This window comes from Nomascus leucogenys, chromosome 7b, assembly GCF_006542625.1.
Source record: "Nomascus leucogenys isolate Asia chromosome 7b, Asia_NLE_v1, whole genome shotgun sequence".
NCBI lineage: Eukaryota > Metazoa > Chordata > Mammalia > Primates > Hylobatidae > Nomascus > Nomascus leucogenys.
This window is the reverse complement of record NC_044387.1, coordinates 53,831,059-53,845,360: the sequence shown is the minus strand read 5'-3', so window position 1 is coordinate 53,845,360 and position 14,302 is coordinate 53,831,059. Positions and strand designations below refer to the sequence as shown.

The following is a 14,302-nucleotide window of genomic DNA, read 5'->3' as shown; positions in this document are numbered from 1 at the left end:
AATGTGAGGTGTGAGAGAAAGAGAAGGGTTATGGATCATTCCAGACATTTAGCCTGAACAACTTGAAAAGTGTAGCTTCAGTCATGTTTGGTCCAGTTTTGTTTGAGATGTGTATTAGACATTCACATCGAGGTGTCAAGCAAGTGGTCAGATGTTCAGGGACGGTCTGAGTAGAGGTAGGCACAAGAAGGGTCTGTCCCCCAACCCCATGCTTCCCCACCACAGCCCCTATCATAGAATATTTGCAAACAGCTCTGTACTTGTCTGCATTCATTCCCCATTAAACTGAGTGAGAGAAAAAACTTTACGTGTCATGTTTACCATTGTACGTCCCAGGCAAGTGATCTGTTGAATAAATGGTACAATACAATGAGGAGTTAAAGTTTACTGAGGCGCAAATGTTCCTAAACATTCCCCTCCCCTTCCTGAGCCAGATAATGTTATCTTTTCCAGCAGACTGTTCTGGTCCCCACCCCTTCCTGTCCCCATCAGACTGATCAGGGACATTTGTGGGCAGAGGGAGATGGGCCAAGAGAGCCTGAAACAAGAGCTAGAGGGCTCATGAGAGAGGTTTAGACAACCTATAAAATGCAGAGCCAGGAGAAAGTAAGGAGGGGAGGAGAAAAAGAGAGATAGAGAGAAGAGACCAATCCTGCCACTCAGTCTGCAAGTGAAACAGGGGTTTCTTTGTTTTATAGGCTTTCTTTGGAGCATGGAGGGTGTTAAATGAGAAACTCCAGGGAAGTGTGTGTGTGAGAGAGAATTGGGAAGAGAGAAAAAAGGTATGAGAAGTTTTGCTAGGGGAGAGAACTGACTCTTTCCGTGCGTGGCTTTGAAAACCACAAGCTAGGAACAATTTATCAAGAAGACATAGCAATCATAAATATATGTACACCTAACAACAGAGCATCACAATTCCTGAAGGAAAAAAAATCAGGAAGCAAAAATAGACAAAACTAAGGGAAGAAACAGATAAATCCAAATAATCAATGATTCTTTCTATGTAATTCACTAAAATTGATTTGTTGGCCGGGCGCGGTGGCTCACGCTTGTAATCCCAGCACTTTGGGAGGCCGAGGCGGGTGGATCACGAGGTCAGGAGATCGAGACCACGGTGAAACCCCGTCTCTACTAAAAATACAAAAAAATTAGCCGGGCGTGGTGGCAGGCGCCTGTAGTCCCAGCTACCCGGAGAGGCTGAGGCAGGAGAATGGCGTGAACCCGGCAGGCAGAGCTTGCAGTGAGCCGAGATTGCGCCACTGCACTCCAGCCTGGGCGACAGAGCGAGACTCTGTCCCAAAAAAAAAAAAAAAAAAAAAAAATTGATTTGTTAAAAATCAGCTGCAGTGAACTATGATTGTGCCATTATACTCCTGCCTGGGCAACAGAATGAGATCCTGTCTCAAAAAAAGAAAAAAAAAAAAAAGCAAAGCAGCAAGGATATAGAAAAATCGCATCAACACTGTTAACAAATTTGATCTGACATTTACAGAACACTGTACCCAACAACTGCAGAATATAAATAGTTTTCAAGTGTACTACCAAGCCTTTCAAAGATAGACCATGTGGCCAGGAGCAGTGGCTCAGGCCTGTAATCCTGGCACTTTGGGAGGCTGAGGCAGGCAGATGTCCTGAGCTCAGGAGTTCAAGACAAGCTTGGGCAACATGGCGAACCCTGTCTCTACCTAATACAAAAATTACCGGATGTGGTGGCAGACACCTGTAATCTCAGCTGCTTGTGGGGCTAAGGCAGGAGAATTGCTTGAACCTGGGAGGTCGAGGCTGCAGTGAGATGAGATTGCACCACTGCACTCCAGCCTGGGTGACAGAGTGAAACCTTATTTCATTAAAAACAAAACAAACAAACAAAAATAAAATAAAATAAAAATAAAAAGACCATGTGCTGGGCCATAAAATAAGTCTTAATTCATTTCAGAAGACTTAAATCTTACGGAGTATGTTCTCCGACCACATTGGTCTTTAAAAACACAACAATAACAATACCTAGAAAATCCCAAAACAAAACACACCTAGAAAATCCTAAAGTATTTGGAATTTAAATAACATCCCTTTAAATAACCCATAGGTCAAAAGAAAAAAAAAAACACAAGTGAAACTAGAAAATATCAAACTGAATGATAATGAAAACACATCAAATTAATATTTGTGGTAAGCAGCTAAAGCCATACTTGGAGGGAAATTTATAGCTAAATGACCATACTGGGTTGGGGAAAGAGAGGCCTAAAATTAATGACCCAAAAGTCTGCCTTAAAAAAAAGCTGGAAAAACTAAGAACAAAGTAGGCCTGAAGTAAATAGAAGAAAGGAAATACTGAAGTTAAGAGTAAAAATCAGTGGAATAATGATAGACAACACAAGGCTAAAAACCGGTTCTTTGAAAAGATTAATAAAATTGAAAAGCACAACTAATACCGGACTTTCTCTTTTTTATTCGTCTGAGTTTTTTGTGCTGACTGTGCATGGACCAGTTCACATGGGTGCTGGGTTCACACGGGTTACAGGGGGAGGCGGAAGGAGAGAACACGCCACAGCCTCCAGAGCGCCTCCATTGCAGACAAGCATGTATGCGCTCCTCCGTGTCGCACCCCTGTTCACTGCTGGATCCTTCGGATGCTCTGCACCTGGAAGGTCGGGGCATGAGAGCCCCATTCCCGGAAATGCTTGTAGTCACCGGAATGGTGATCGCATTCCAGCACATACTGAAATCCTCGGTAGCCCGGAAACTGGGAGCAAACCCAACTGGAAAAGAGAAAAGGCAGACAGTTACTCTACAGAGACACCGGCATGGTGATCAACACAGGGGCAAAGAGATCTATGCACATGCACACAATTCCAGCCATCCTGGCCTTTCTTCAGTGCTCACAATGTGCCATGCTGTCTCCCCTACCACAGGGCCTTTGATCATGCCATTCCCTTTGCCAGAAGCACCATCCCAGCCTTTCTTTTCCTAGACAAGTTGTATTTGTCCTTCATGGCTCAGCTTAATTATGAGGGCAATCTGACTCGTTCCAAATCAGCCCACAGTCCCTTATTATACCTTTGTAGCACTCATGTAATTCGACATTTTTCAAATTATTTGTAAAATATCAGCCTCCCCTGCCAGCAGGTAAGCTCCTGAGTGTAGGAACGTGTATGTTTTGTTCATCGTTTTCACCACCTGCATAAATATATAAAAGTCTAGCACAGAAGAAGGGATCCCTAAATATTTGCTGAATAAATGAACAAGTGAAGGAATGGGAAGTCTTGTTCTTTCCCCTTTCCCCCTCCTTCCTTATCCAGAGGCACTTCCAAGAAAAAAAGCTATCATTTCAATTCATTGATTTCTTTTTTTTTTTTTTTGAGACAGAGTCTCACTCTGTTGCCCAGACTGAAGTGCAGTGGCATGACCTCGGCTCACTGCAACCTCTGCCTCCTGGGTTCAAGTAATTCTGCCTCATCCGAGTGGCTGGGACTAGAGGCATAGCCACGACACCCGGCTAATTTTTTGTATTTTTAGTAGAAACGGGGTTTCACCATGTTGGCCAGGCTGGTCTCAAACTCCTGACCTCGGGTGATCTGCCCACCTCGGCCTCCCAAAGTACTGGGATTACAGGAGTGAGCCACAGCGTCTGGCCCAATTCATTGATTTCTACTCTGTTCAGGACAAGGATTGGTGTCTGGTTTTCCAAGCCTCCATTTCCCTTTCTGTAAAACAGGAAGTGGACTCAAGAATCACAAGGGGTCCCTCTTACTCTAAAACAACATGATTCTTTGGTGGTTCCTGAGAAAACTAAAGCCAAAAAAAGAAAAAAAAAGATGAAAAACCCTACCTCCTATCTTTGCCCCCTGCCTACCAGGAGCCAAGGGGCACCTCAGAAAGTGTCTCTGATGTCCTCCCTAAATAAGAATCTCACACCTTAGCCTTCACCTGCCACCTCCTGGGTGGAAAGGAAAGGGCCAGTCAGTGCTGAGTTTGAAGCTGGATTGTCACCTACCTGCTGATGGACTTTGAGAAGGTTGCTGGAGCCACACCTGTTTTTTATGGCTAGGGGCATTCATTCTCCCCTCTTCTAGCCAAAGAGCCTGTTGCCTCTCACTCTCAGCCAAGGTGAGAAAACGAAGCTGAATCTAGCAATGACCACATGACCAAACCTAGCCAATCAGAACACCCCATTCCTGTGGGCATGGTGATTGGTTCAGAGTTGAGCACAGGACCCAGCTGGACCAATGAGCACCTTTCTTGGAACCTTTAATAGAATCACTGAGCCTGGACACTGTCTTTCCCTAGGGCTGGATGTAAAGATGAAGCTGCCACCTTTGCCTTCACACAGGAAGAGCTTGTCTAAGAATATAGTCACACAGAGGCAGGCAGGGCAACAGGTTGGGGGTTGTGGGGGGAGAGAGATACCTGCTGTAGCATCTGGATCCAGCTGTGCTTGAAGCTAATTACAGGGGCCGGTAAATATCTTTTGGGCTTAAACCAGTTTGATCTGGGTTTCAGTCCCTCAAATTCTGCCTGATACCTCCCTGTGCCTCAGTGTTCTCCTCTGGAATGTGGGCATCAGAGCACAAAAGTCCCCAGCACACAGTTTCCACAGGAGGTACCCCTACCCCTCCCAGTATCCCCTCCCCTGCCAGGTAGAGCCTTGAATACACTTACGCCCCAGACTGGACGTGGAAGGACCCTACTTCATTGCCTTCCCATCCCATGGCCTGGAGGGAAGGATAGTCATCGCTCAGCTCTCCTTTCTTGCCCAGGAAGTTCTCTTGCTCGAAGATTGTCAGCCTCGAGTCACGGTGATTCTACAGGAACAAGGAACACAGTCAGACCACCAGGCTCCCAGCTGGAAACCCAGGAGCCTCTCCTGGCCTCCACACTCCCTGCCCTTGTCTCCCAAATCAGCCTTCCTTGCAAACCTTTTGGAAGGGCAATAAGGCAACAGGTACCAGAAACCTTACCATTTGCCCTTCCAGAAATTTCCACAAAGAAAATAATCATGGAATAAATAGGCTGCAAGAATGTTCATCATAACAGTTTTTTCAAAAACAAACAAACAAAAAAAGGAGTCAATCTTTATGTCCAAAATTGGGGATCCAGTGGGTAAGCTGAGGTATTACACTGTGGTTAAGAAAAAGGGTGTAGTGGCCGGGCGCGGTGGCTCACGCATATAATTCCAGCATTTTGGGAGGCCGAGGAGGGTGGATCACCTGAGGTCAGGAGTTCAAGACCAGCCCGACGAACATGGTGAAACCCTGTCTCTACTAAATACAAAAAATTAGCCAAGCGTGGTGGCACATGCCTGTAATCTCAGCTACTTGGGAGACTAAGGCAGGAGAATCCCTTGAACCTGGGAAGCACAGGTTGCAGTGAGCCGAGATTGTGTCATTGCACTCCAGCCTGGACAATAAAAGCGAAAACTCTATCAAAAGAAAGAAAGAAAGAAAAAGAAAAGAAAGAGAGAGAGAGAGAAAGAAAGGAAAGAGAAAGAAAGAAAGAAAGAAAGAAAGAAAGAAAGAAAGAAAGAGAGAGAGAGAGAAAGGGAAAGAAAGAAAGAGAGAAAGAAAAGAAAGAAAGGAGGGAGGGAGGGAGGGAGGGGAAAGGAAAAGAAAAGAAAAGAAAAAAGAAGGAAAGAAAGGGGGTGTAGAGATACAATCTCAAATCCTTCCTACCAGGAGGCAGCTGCCACTTACCAACTGACTGGGTTAGATAGGATTTCTGAGCCTCTGTTCCTGTATCTATAAAATGAAACTAACCATACCCATTTTTCAGGGTTCTTTTGAGGACTAAATGAAATCAGGAGTTGGAAACTGCTGGGAATGAGGGATTCTATCTGTTGCAGCCCACCACGGGTCTCCATATTAGCACAATATCTAGACTGTTTGCAGAATAAATGAACAAATGGACATTCACAAAACCGAATACTAGGGAGCTATGAAAAATGATGGAAGTGAGATTTAATCACCTGGACTGATGATTGTGACACATTTGCTCAGTGAGAAAAACTAGTTTCCAAGCCTTAGATTCATTATGATTCCATTTTTATGACAAAATTATGTGTACAATATAGATAAGATATATAGAGTATATAGATATAGATGTAGATGTTGATTTGGATGTGTATCTACATAGAGACACTAATGTATAGGTTGAACATCCCTAACCTAAAAATCCAAAATCCAAAATGCTCCAAAATCTAAAACTTTTTGAGTGACGACATGACACTCAAAGAATGCTCCCTAGAGTATTTCAGATTTTGGATTTTTGGATTCAGGCTGCTCAACTGTAAGTATTACAAATATTGCAAAATCTGGGGAAAATATTCAAAATCCAAAACACTTCTGGTCCCAAGCATTTCAAAGAAGGGATACTCAACCCTGACCATAGCAGAATTTTCCTTCAGAATTTTGGATGGTAAATATGGTGACTTATGTCATTTTAAATCAATAAGAGTTGAAAAATAAAATACACTTTTTTTTTTTGAGACAGAGTCTTGCTCTGGCGCCCGGGCTGGAATGCAGTGGCACGATCTCGGCTCACTGTAACCTCTGTCTCCTGGGTTCAAGTGATTCTCCTGCCTCAGCCTCCTGAGTAGCTGGGACTACAGGCATTTGCCACCACACTCAACTAATTTTTTTGTATTTTTAGTAGAGACAGGGTTTTGCCATGTTGGCCAAGCTGATCTTGAACTCCTGGCCTCAAGTGATCCACCTGCCTTGGCCTCCCAAAGTGCTGGGATTACAGGTGTGAGCCACCATGCCCAGCCTAAAATATACCTTTCTGAGCCTCAATTTTTTCACTGGTGAGATGGGAATAACAATGCCCACCTCCACCCACACTCCAAAAACAGCAGTAAAATGTAAGATCAGGAGCACTGATACTGAATTAGGAGCAAGAAATGAAAACTTTCCTCCCCACTTGGCCCTACCATCCCTGGTACCCAGATTCTCTCAGGGTCCCTGAATCACAAAAAAAGGGGCACAAAACTGGCAGGGGCTCCTATCACAACCAGGGTTGCTGTGAGCAGAGAGTTTAAGGCAGGCTCTGGCCAGATGTTATACGTTCTTCTTCCCAACAACATTGGTACTATTGCCCCATTTCAAGATGAAGAAACCCAGGCTTGGAGAGGAAAGAGACTGAACAGTCCTTGTCACACAGCTTGAAGTGGTGACATGAGAATTTCAACTCTGGGACATTTGATTCCCAAGTGCCTATGTGAGGGGCTTGGGCCTCCCCAGGACACAGCAGTGGTAGAACTCACAGCACAGGCCACAGGCCGGAAGGAGGTGAGCCTCTCGGCGGGGTAGGCCGTGTTGCCGCCCCAGGCATCCCAGCTTGGATATTCGCCCCGTTCCAGAATGTACTGCTGCCCTTGGAAGCCAGCGTGCTCGAAGCCCACCCACCTGCAGACAGAGGGTAGAGCATGCAGGAGGTAAGCATCCCCCTCACCCTGCCATTCTAGACCAGCAAATGGGTCTAGAACGGTCACAATCACAACCATTCAGGGGTGATTGTGCCCCTTTCACTTGACGATGCCTGGAGACATTTTTGGTTGTCACGACTGGGGGAGGGACTGCGAAGGCCATCTATCGGGTAGAGGCCAGGGATGCTGCTAAACATCCCATAATGCACAGGCCAGCCTCCCCTGCAGAGGATGATCCAGCCTGAAACATCACTAGCGCTGGAGTTGAGGAACCCAGCTCTAGACCTGACTTGCTGTGTGTCTCATAGGTAGGGAAACTGTTTCACCCAGGTGCCCTGACAACCTTGCTCCTCTGTCCATGTCCACAGAGGCCACGGAGGTGAGGCTGATCACAGACTGACCTCACCTTGGTGGAATTCCCTGTGATCCTGCCAGGGTGTGGGAGACGGGCAATCTTGCGGGGAGCTACTGCAAGGCCATCTCTCGTTTTCCTCCCTCTCTTGTGGGAGGCTGCCATGAGGCAGTCCCTCCTCTGCCTCTCTGGCCACTCTGAGATGTGGGGCTTTCCACCTCGCCGCCCCACAGGCGACAGCAGCAAGCTATCGTTGAAGCATGGAAGCAGCTCTTCAGCCATGGGGTTCCCACCATTCCTGCTGCCTGTCATTCAGTGGCCTTTGTTTTGGTGTCATCTCACAGGACAAGGGACATAGGAGGCTGACACCATGTGCACCTTGCCTTTACTGTCTGTATAAGTAATAAACTGTCTGAATCTATCCAAGCTCACTGTCTGCTTACTGGCTGAGTCTGGCAGCCTGCTGGACATATCCCTAGAAAGCCTCTGTTCCCATCTGACCCCCATTCCCCACCTGCACAAATCAGAAGCTAAAAGGGTATTTACTAAAGCATGAGATGTGCAAAAATCACCCAAGATGACCTCAGGTGGCACTCACAGGCATAGCATTAAGTGACTCCAAATCTCCTATCTACTTTCTAAACTTCTACAACCTTCTATCCAATATGGTAGCTACTGGCCACATCTCCTTTCTACTTTCCAACTTTCCAGAACCTTCTATCCAATATGGTAGCTACTGGCCACATCTCCTTTCGATCTACTTTCCAACCTTCTAGAACTTTTATCCAGTATGGTAGCTACTGGCCACATCTCCTTTCTATTTACTTTCCAGCCTTCTAGAACCTTCTACCCAATATGGTAGTTACTGGCCACATCTTTCTAACTACTTTCCAACCTTCTAGAGCCTTCTATCCAATATGGTAGCTACTGGCCACATCTCCTTTCTACCTGCTTTCCAACCTTCTAGAACCTTCTATCTAATATGGTAGCTACTGGTCACATGTAGCTAATTAAATTTAAACTTAAATAAATTAAGATTAAACAAGATTCAGTTCTCTAGTCATGCTGACTAACTTTCAAATCCTCAATGGTCACATCTGGCCAGTGGCTCTGAAATGGACAGTGCAGATGTAGAACATCTCCATCATTGCAGACAGGTCCACTGAATGGCACTGGTCTAGAAAGTCTTGGTGTGTTAGTGTGTCCTTAACACCTCTCTATGTCTCACTAATCTCTCTCTCTCACTCTCTTTTTTGTTTTTTCATTTTTTTTTAACAAAAAAATGATTGGGCCACATGCTTAGCAACAAGATTATTTAGCTAAAAATTAATAGCATTAAAACATTTTGTTTATTTTTACAGTTACCTTCTACTTTTGGTGAGTGATGTTGGCTTTCAATTTATGGCTAGGAGGGACATTTTTAGATCCAACACTGGATTCTAAGGATCTTCTCCTGCAGAGCTGCCTCATCCAGTGGGCAGGGTCTGTGTAAATGGCACCCTCCTACTGTTGGGCAGTGTGTAACCTGCATAACCTTACATGGCAGTGCTGCACACTCCTCAGCACTTCAGGAGGGCCCAACAGTAAAAGCCTAGGAAGAGAGGACCTAGAATATCTAAAAGTCCTAGCACCCGTCTCTAGGTCCCTTCCTGTCCACCCTCTACCTCAACTCAGTATCCCCCTAGACTCACGCTCCACTCAGCACTTTCAAAGATCGCACAGTCTCGAAGCCAAGCTCCAGCACGCTGGGGCACTCAGCTGTGAACTCCTGCCGCCGGCCCTGGAAGCCATCCTCATCCCACACCACCATCTGTGCCAGGAAAAAAAAAAAGGTGGAGATCCGCATCAGAGTCCCGTGGAGGGTGAGAGGTTGGGGGCTAACCCCAGGATCTGGCAGGTAAAGCAGGGATTGCAAACTCAGATTCCTCCAGGAACCAGGAAGGCAAGGGCAGTGAGGACTGTGAGATACTAGACAGCACAGGTGCCAGGTAAATGGGTGGCCTCTTCCCAGTGCCATCAATGGTTGCCAAGTGAGAATGCAGGCCAGACCTTCCAATTTCTCAAGACAATCACTAGATCTGGACTTTTATGTGGTTCTTCCAGGCTTTTAAAGGCTGATGATAAATCCAAAAGCTTTATAAAACAAACAAACACACACAGAGATGGTCAAAGAAATCATGCCCAAAGACTGCAACCTCTGCCAAAGAGTGTAACAGGTCAACTTTGGGAACCAGAAGACCCAAGTTCACATTCATCCTCCCTGTATGTGACATACAAGTCCCTTCTTGACGCTGAGTCTTGATTGCACCTCTGTGAAATAGGCATTTATAATGCCCCCCTCCTAGGATTCATGGGGACCCGAACCCTCCCCATACCCCCTGAACACCCCCTCCCCATTCCTCTTCCTACCTTCCAGGGTCCCGCTGACTTTGTGCATTGCAAGGTCATCGTGGCCTCTTCCTACAGAAGAGAAGAACATCATAATCTTCCACCCTGACCCTCCGCTCTCCTCTTTATGGAGATGGCTGGCTTGGACCTGGTCAGGATCCACATGGGGAGTCCAGGAGAGACTGGGCTAGGGGCAACGCGTGGCTTTGGCCTGTCCCTCTCCTGTCCTTTCCATCTGTCACCAATGCCATCTTCCATCCTATCACCATCTCAAAACTCACCCTTGCTGGGTCTCATTGACTCTGAGCCCCACTCTGTATTCTCTTATCTGCTTGTTATGGGAAAATTTCTGTGGCTGCCGGTGGGTGGGTGCATCACCCCAGCGAGTGCTAAAATGCTCAGCGTAAGAGAGCCCTTCCAAAGACAGCACCTAGCTCAAAGAGGTAGCTCTAATGGCGGAAATTTAGGCAATAGGGCTACAGGAATAATTTTGTTTTTAAATGAAGGAAGCAGGTGCTGGTCTTGATGGTTTGGGCTCATCCTTGGTTAGGATGAGGATGGCATTCAGGATGACACAGTGACATCCCTAGGACTGGGGACCTGGGCTCCTCGCCTCCCAGGATGCTCACTCAGAACTCTGATCCCACCCCTCCTCCAAACCCGGGACTTACCGAGATAGGCCCAGGGAACATGTCAGATCTGAGACCAGCTGAGGTCGGGCTCTTATAGGCAGGGAGGGAAGAGGGGCCCCTGGGAGACAAAGCCCCGACTCAGCAACTGGGCTGCAGAAACAAAAGCCAGCCCTGGCTGAAGAGCCAATGGCAAGCTGTCAGCAGCTCTGGCTTTAGCAGGGAGGGAATGGACCAGATCACCACCCCCAGGGATCAGCCACGGAGAAGGAAAGAGGTGGAATATTGGCCATCATCAGCCCCACAAGGTTCCTGACTAGAGCAGGAGAATGAGCACTAGATGAGGAGTCCAGAAGCATCCTTCCTAGCTATGTGAGCTTCAGCGAGTCACTTCCCCTCAATTTCTGCCTATAAAATGGGGTAGAAACAAACTATATCACAGAGTTGTTGTGAGGTTACGTAATATGCCTGGTACAGAGTAAACATTCAGGAAATGCCTATTCTTTTCCTCCTCTCTTTCCCCTTTCTCTTCCAGTTGAAGCAATCAGGATAGGCTGCCTGTTGGAGAAGGCATTTGAACTAGACTCTGAAAGATGAGGAAGATACGTACAGAGTGAGATGGAAGGAAAGGCACTCTAAGAAAAAGTTCAGAGGTGGGAACTTGGGGCACATGTACAAGAAAGAGCTGGTAGCCCAATTGGCCTGGAGCTCAGGGGACCTGAAGGGAAGTGAGGCAGGAGAAGAGGGCCAGGCCAGGGCCTGCCGGGTCCACAAAGCCTGAAGATGAATCCAGATGGCACTGTGGGCAGCAAAAAGGAGCTGTTAGTTGCAAACATGCTTAGCAAACTGTAGCACACTTGCCAAATATCCAGGACTTGTACAATTTGCTGGGCGCCTCTTGTCCCGAAACCCTGCCCTCTGAATTGGCCTATGAGGGACCTCTTAGGTCCCTCATACATACATACTTGTGTGTAAAATGGGTGTAACAAGCATAGGAAAACAGCATGACTGGAAACCAGATCATCTGAGATGAAATCCAGCCCTGCTTCTTACTTACCATCTATGTGACCTGGAGGATATCTGAGTCCTGCTCATGACCTGTAAAGTGGTCACACCAGTTTCCTTTTAAGAGGGTGAAATGCAGCTCTATCAAACGCATGACTTTAGTCTGGGCGCAATGGCTCACGCCTGTAATCTCAGCACTTTGGGAGGCTGAGGTGGGTGGATCACCTGAGGTCAGGAGTTCAAGACCAGGCTGGTCAACATGATGAAACCCCATTTCTACTAAAAACACAAAAATTAGCCAGGAGTAGTGGCGGGTGCCTGTAATCCCAGCGACTAGGGAGGCTGAGGCAGGAGAATTGCTTGAGCCTGGAGGCAGGGGTTTCAGTGAGCCAAGATCATGCCATTTCTCTCAAGCCTGGGTGACAGAGTAAGACTCCGTCTCAAAAAAAAAAAAAAAAAAAATGGAATGCATGACTCTGATGAAGGGTTGGCATGAAAATTAAAGATTAACAATGCACCCTCTACAGCCAGACTGCCTGGGTTTGCTTTCCATTCTTGCTGGCTGGGTAACTTTTAAGCATGTTACTTACTCACTCTGAGCCTCAGTTTACTTGTGTGTAAAATGGGCGTAACAAGGGAAGTTGGGATTAGCCTGAGAAACAGGGGTATTGTGAGGAGAAATGTGAATTGCACATGAATAGCAGCTGGAATTACTCCTGCAAACATCAAAAATATTACGGTATTTGCATCATCTTCATCATCATCATTGCTAATAAGAAAGATGATTATTATTAATTGTTGATGAAAAAGCAGGGGTGCATAGTTTTTCAGAGCCTGGGTTCATGAGTAAAGAAGATGTGAGTTCCAATGTTATTTTACATTTCCATTTTTATGAGAAAGTAGGCTGAGAGAGAGGAAGGAAAGGGAGTTGCTTCAGTTTCCTTATCTGTAATTGGGGTTAATCCCAGAAGCTTCATCCTTACACTGAGGAGTACAGGAAAATGCAAAAAAATAATAATAATAATAAAAAGAAAGAAAAAGAAAAAAGAAAAAAAGAAAAGAAATTGGCTCTATAAGTGAGCAAAAAAGAGAAAGATATAATGAAGGATACAGTAATAATAATAAATGCTCAGAGTGGAGCCATCAGCATGGTGGGCCAACCCCCTTCTCTGCCCCCACCCTCTGGCAGACAGCCCATTCCTAGGGGTTTCGGGGGGCACGGAACTGCCCCAGATGACCTGGCTTTGAAGCCCAGACTGGTGGGTGGGCCCCCACCACAGGCATCTTGGCCCCAGTTCCAGTGGCTACCCCATCTTGCTGTTCCTGCCCACACCCCACCCACCTAGTCTTGGCCCAGGATAAAAGGCCAAGGAGAGGCTGGGAAGCGAGGGGGTGCTGGGTGGGTGGAGGGACAGAGGCAAAGCTGGCTCGAGGCCATGGAGAGCTCAGGACAGAGCTGGGCTCCATGGGGAGCCCAGACCCCCGAAGAAGAGGCAGGAGCCTATCCAGACGCTCCCTCAATACAGCCTGCCTGGGACTGGGGAGCTGACTGCAGGTGACCTAGCTGAGCAGCTCCCCAGGCTCCCTCTGACCCCAGCTCTACTGTGAGTTCCCACTGTGTGACTGTGTTGAAGTCATTTGTTCCACCTGGGCCTCGGTTTCTCCACTTGTGAAATGAGAGGATTGGGCCCTGTGATTTCTGGCATCTGTTCTGCCGTCCTGAGGCTTGATCACCCCACCTTGACCCCTGTCTCTCCGTCTCTCGCTCCTTCACTGTCCATGTCCCCTGTGCCTCTCTGTGTCTCTGTCTCCACCTCTCTCTTTGTCTGTTACTTCTATCTGCCTCCTTACTTCTCTCTCCTTGCCTTGATTTCCCTATCTCCCCCGTACCCTACCTTCTGTTCCGCTCCATCGGAACCACCATTGAGTCACCAGTTATTGACTGAGAACCCACGATGTGCCAAGCTCTACCTAGCCAGGCGCAGCTAGGTGCTGGGGCCAGTGGTGAATAAGATGTGGTGGGCATCTGGGGCTTCCCAGGGCAGGAGGCTCTGAGACAGGCAGTCATATTCCTGGCCACCAGCACTGTCCTCCGAGTCAGATAACGTGGCCTGGGTAGAGGTGGGGAACTGGGGTGGTGAGAGGGGTCACTATCAATAGGTCAGGAAAGGATGGGGCCCAATGTGGGTAAAAGAAAAAGACCTAGGTCTCCAATATCCAACCCAGCTGAGCACAGTGCCACTCCCCCATTCCCACCCCAACCTACGAAGAGGAAGTCAGGCCAGGGGCCCTCAGGCCAAGGTCAAGGCTGGACAGCAGGAGAAGGAAGCACACAGGCCCGGAGCTGGCTGGCCTGGGCTGGCTCTGACGTCTCTGTGCCTTCACTTTCCTCTTCTGTGAAATGGGCATAATGAAAGTACCAAATAAGGCAGATTGTCCTGGGGACTGACCGAGATAACACGGGTTCGGCACACAGTAAGCACTCTGTAAAAAAGGCTGTCCATATCA

General features: G+C 47.2%; 1 protein-coding gene across 1 annotated transcript; it reads right to left on the bottom strand.

The window, feature by feature from the left end:
- Window positions 1-2,426: 2,426 nt before the first annotated feature.
- Window positions 2,427-10,854, bottom strand: CRYBA4 (crystallin beta A4). Its single transcript, XM_003277735.1, has 6 exons — window positions 10,832-10,854; window positions 10,182-10,232; window positions 9,464-9,582; window positions 7,259-7,400; window positions 4,660-4,802; window positions 2,427-2,759 (listed from the first exon to the last, which is right to left on the bottom strand). Exons 1-6 carry the CDS (start codon window positions 10,850-10,852, stop codon window positions 2,612-2,614), a joined length of 624 nt encoding a protein of 207 aa, XP_003277783.1. The 5' UTR covers window positions 10,853-10,854; the 3' UTR covers window positions 2,427-2,611.
- Between the last annotated feature and the right edge of the window lie 3,448 nt (window positions 10,855-14,302).

Bases quoted from the DNA above. Each gene is read 5' to 3' on its own strand.
- CRYBA4 (XM_003277735.1), bottom strand. From the start codon at position 10,852: ATGTTCCCTGGGCCTATCTCG. The intron at 7,401-9,463 runs GTGAGTCTAGGG...CTCTGTCTGCAG, and splicing joins TTGAAAGTGCTGAGTGGAGC to GTGGGTGGGCTTCGAGCACG. The intron at 2,760-4,659 runs GTAAGTGTATTC...TCTCTTTTCCAG, and splicing joins TTCCACGTCCAGTCTGGGGC to TTGGGTTTGCTCCCAGTTTC.